Consider the following 4,230-nt stretch of genomic DNA (forward strand, 5'->3'; position numbering starts at 1 on the left):
GGCAGTTACCCAGTGACTGGACCAGTCTCACACACACACTCTTAGCGTAACCAATCTTACAGGCTTGTTGCAAGTATAAAACAGAGGAGAACAGAATGATGTGAGTTGCTTCGAATTCCCACTGTGGAGAAAGGCAGGGTATAAATGAAGTAAATAAATAATAAGACAGTCAGTGTGGTAGAATGGTTAAGAGCAGTGAACTCTAATCTGAAGAATCAGGTTTGATTCTTCCACATGAGTGACAGGCTCTAATCTGGTGAACCAGGTTTGTTTTCCTACTTCTGCACAAGAAACCTGCTGGCTGACTTTGGGCAAGTCACAGTTCTCCTAGAATTCTCTCAGTTCCACCTACCTCACAAGGTGCCTGTTGGGGGAAGAGGACGGGAAGGAGTTTGTAAGCCACTTTGAGACACTTTATGGTTGAGAAAAGTGGGGTATAAATCCAAACTCCTCCTCCTCTAAATATTGCTAAAATGGGGGGGGGACGACAGATTAAAGGTTGAGTTGTGGGTGGAAAGGAGAAAAAGCAGAGAAAGGTGAGGATATGGGGACTGCCAGAAAGAGAAAAAGGTGGAGAGGGTATGGGAGTGTGAGGTCTCCAGCCCTGCAAGTCCTTGAGAGTTCTGCACTTCACAACTGTTCCCATCCTGGTAACCAACAGTGCACAACTGGGGGCCACTCAGTCCAGCCCACTGGCTGGAACCACACAGAATATTCTTGGGAAGAGGCTGAAAGAGGAAGGAAGGGGGACATTTAAAAGATAGGTTGGCTGGTGAGAAGGAGGGAAAGAAGGAAGCAGGAAAGGGAAAAAGGCTATAGACACCTTCAGGAAAGGTGAAAATAAAAAGGAGGAGGGAAAATTAGATATCCTCCTGCAAGCCCTTGTGGGTCCCCAGATTGCATGTTAATAATATGCATTCTGGAAAAAAAAAGAAACAAATACTTACTGCTTGTGGTGAGGTTATTTTCCCCAGGCTGTGGAAGAGGATCAACATCCTGAATTACTTGTAATACTCCCACAGTCCGGACTGGAGGATCTAGTGCTACAGAGCTTTCATTCACAGTTATGTCACTAGCTCCAGTAATTTGATTGGTTGGAGGTCCTCCTATAGATGCTTCAAAATCTGGAGGTATTTCATCCATGCAATCTGCATTTGGCTAAGGGGAACAGAAAAAATATATTAATGAGAATAGGAAGAAAGATGCTGAAAGGAAATGTTAGAGAAAGAAAGAAAAACAGTTTGCTTCCAAAAAGGAATAATCTTGATAATTTTATTTGTAATCCCCCAATTTGTGTAGTTTTATTTTTTGAGCATATATTTTGGCTTCTCTATAAACAGATGTCAAAATCAGGATAAAATCACTTGCATCTAATCTCAGACTCCAGTGTGGACACAGTACTGATGTGGAGGACACCTAGGTCCCTGGCTCATTCCAGCTGCCTGAATTATGAATATATGAATGGGTCCCACTTCGACTTCAAGCAATCACAATAACATCATCTAGAAATACGGTGGAAAGTGGCATCACACCACAACCAACTTATGACAATGCTGTAGCATCTTTCCAAGGCAAGAGATGTTCAGAGGTGGTTTGTCATTGCCTGCCTCTGTGTAGAACCCTGAATTTCCTTGGTAGTCTCCCATGCAAATACTAAGCACAGCCAGCTCGGCTTAGCTTCCAAGATCTAATGAGATCGGTCTAGACTGGGCCATCCAGGCCAGAGCCATATAGCAATAATACCCAACATTGGAATGTCCACATTAAGAACTAAATATTCCAGGAACCACATATGTTGTGCAATGTTTCACTCCAGAAAATTACATAAGAAGCCAAAGAGAGAGAATAACAAGGAAAAGTAGCTTCAGGGCAGGACCAGCTCTCAAGGAAGAGGGTTCAAAAATATCCAGGTGGTAGGTAACCTACATGATAACGCCAAAGAGGAGTCCAGAAAAGAGGTGAGAGTACATAATGTTTGCCAGAAATGTTACTTTTCTGTTCACAACACAGTGTTAGGGATGGATAAGCTCAATACAGTAAAAGACTCTGGCTCCAGCCAAAACATCGGGTTCTTTTCTGTCATATTTTGAAATGTGGGAAGAAGGCCCAGTGAGCTAAAGGGTCTTGTGAACTTCTCAGTATAAGAAATGGAAGGAGAAGTATTCTAGGTGAGGAAAAGATTTCTAAAGGCAGTGATAGTTACTTTACTGAGCTGGATTTTCAGCTGGAAATTTAAACTAGTACAAACTGAAACAGTATGAATAAGAGATTGTTAACAGAAAATACAAGTGTGAACATAGAATGTTGGTACTTCAGAATCTTTTGGGTCTAAGCACAACTTGAAAGAGCCTGATTAATACAATGATACTAGGCATGTTTAGGCTTCTCTCACTGGAATGCTCTCATTTCTCAGTAAGTGGAAAGCGCTGATTTTTTTGAGATCAGGTACAGTCCTTTTCACTTTGCTGTTCGCTGGGGAAATGGCCAGAAATCCTAGTTCTTGTGTCCATGCCACTTTAGCTTGATGCCTTCTATAATGCCTTTCACTTTCACTTGGATGACAGAGGCTGGTCTGATTCATCAGATTTCAACAGTTAAGATGGGTCAGTTGTGGTTAGCACTTTCACGGGAGACCACCAAGGAATTCTACAGTCACTATGCAGAAGAACTCTATGGTCGAATCCCCACTACCATCTTAGCCAGGTTTCAGAACACAAACGACCTCAAACCTGGTTAGTTTGTGTTCTGAAACCTGGCTAAGACGGTAGTGGGGATTCGACCTATGTTAGATCATTCTCTGTTAATCTCTTGTCTTGGAAATCTTATGGGGTCACCATAAGTCGGCTGTGACTTGATGACAATTTACACACACACATAATGCCTTCCATCAAATTTTGTTGGTGCCTTAGCTGTGTCCCTTCTTGGAGGGAAATATCCTGACCACAGTCAGTTATCCATGCTTTAATAACATCTACACTAGAGAAACAGTTTGCCATATGTGGGCCTGTCTTTAAACTTTTATTTCCTCCATTCCCCCTGTTCTTAGACCAAGATCATGAATCTTAAATAAGACCAATATCCAAAAACACCTCTCTTCAACTCCTCTCTTCAGCCTCTCAAAAACAAGCAACAAAGTAAGAAAATTAAGGATTAGTGTCCTCTAAGAGGAATTGAATGCTGCTTTTAACAACCTTTTGGAAACTTCAGCTAGTGCACAATGTAAGGGCCGGATTGTTAACTGTAACTTATGTATGTAACTGGCACTTGCTACTGTGAAATATGACCTTCCTCCTCTGTGTTAAAAGATCAATTACTTCCACTTTATTTTCAGGCTCGATTCAGCGGACTGCATTTTAACCTCTAAAAGCTTGAACAACCTGAGGCCTGCGTAGCTAAATGGCTATCTTCTTCCACATGGATCTGCTTGATAAGATAATCATTTAAGGCTCTCTATGTCTACGCCCTTTCAGAGATTACGGGGGCAACTACCAGAGGGAAGGCTTAGGCCTGTAACTGATACAGGTCTGCAACTGAATTAAATAATAGTTAACATTGACTTCTTGTCCTAGACTTGTTGAGTCTTGCACTCTAATATCTATTAGCTGCCATGAGTCTTTGTAATTACACCATCAATAATACCAGGTTGTATTCATGCCTGCAATACAGCCCTTAAATTAAAACAGAATCATATGGTTCATGTAGCAAATGCCCTTGCTCTTATGAACTTCCTTAACAGTATTTGTGAAAAAATATTCAGACGAGATCTTCAACAGGGAGAACTTATTGCATACTATGCAGATGCTTGCTTTGAAATTTCAAATAATTTGAAAATGGTAGTCATGGAAAGGCTACTTCAAGCATTCCATGGGATGGCATCCTTACCGGAATCCCTAGTGCTTTTAAGATGTTCATTTTACACATAGGGCAGGTACGATGGTCTAGCAGCCATGGATCTACACAAGATTTGTGAAAGAGATGCCTGCAAGGGAAAGTCATGACATTTATTTCAGATCTGTCTCTATATGAGTTCTTTTCTCCACTCCACTGAGATAGTTTGTTTACAAAAAATGCTCAAATGTATCTTGGTATAATAGGATCAGAGGGTCAGAATTGTGTAGTGGTTAAAGTATTGGACTAGGATTTAGGTAACTTTAGTTTAAATCCCCACTCTGCCATGAAAGCCTATTGGGTGACTTTGGGCCAGTTTCAGCCTTGATCTGGCAACATTTG

General features: G+C 41.3%; 1 protein-coding gene across 1 annotated transcript; it reads right to left on the reverse strand.

Annotated features, from left to right (window-relative positions):
• Window positions 1–947: 947 nt before the first annotated feature.
• On the reverse strand, window positions 948–3,994 carry LOC125424888 (RING finger protein 150-like; the record flags this gene model as incomplete). The annotated part of the gene is made up of 2 exons (XM_048482324.1): window positions 3,883–3,994; window positions 948–1,158 (listed from the first exon to the last, which is right to left on the reverse strand). Coding segments are annotated over exons 1-2 (250 nt in total), but the record flags the coding sequence as incomplete, so codon positions are not given.
• Between the last annotated feature and the right edge of the window lie 236 nt (window positions 3,995–4,230).

The sequence above is a fragment of the Sphaerodactylus townsendi genome, unplaced genomic scaffold, assembly GCF_021028975.2.
Source record: "Sphaerodactylus townsendi isolate TG3544 unplaced genomic scaffold, MPM_Stown_v2.3 scaffold_1336, whole genome shotgun sequence".
Taxonomy (NCBI): Eukaryota; Metazoa; Chordata; class Lepidosauria; order Squamata; family Sphaerodactylidae; genus Sphaerodactylus; species Sphaerodactylus townsendi.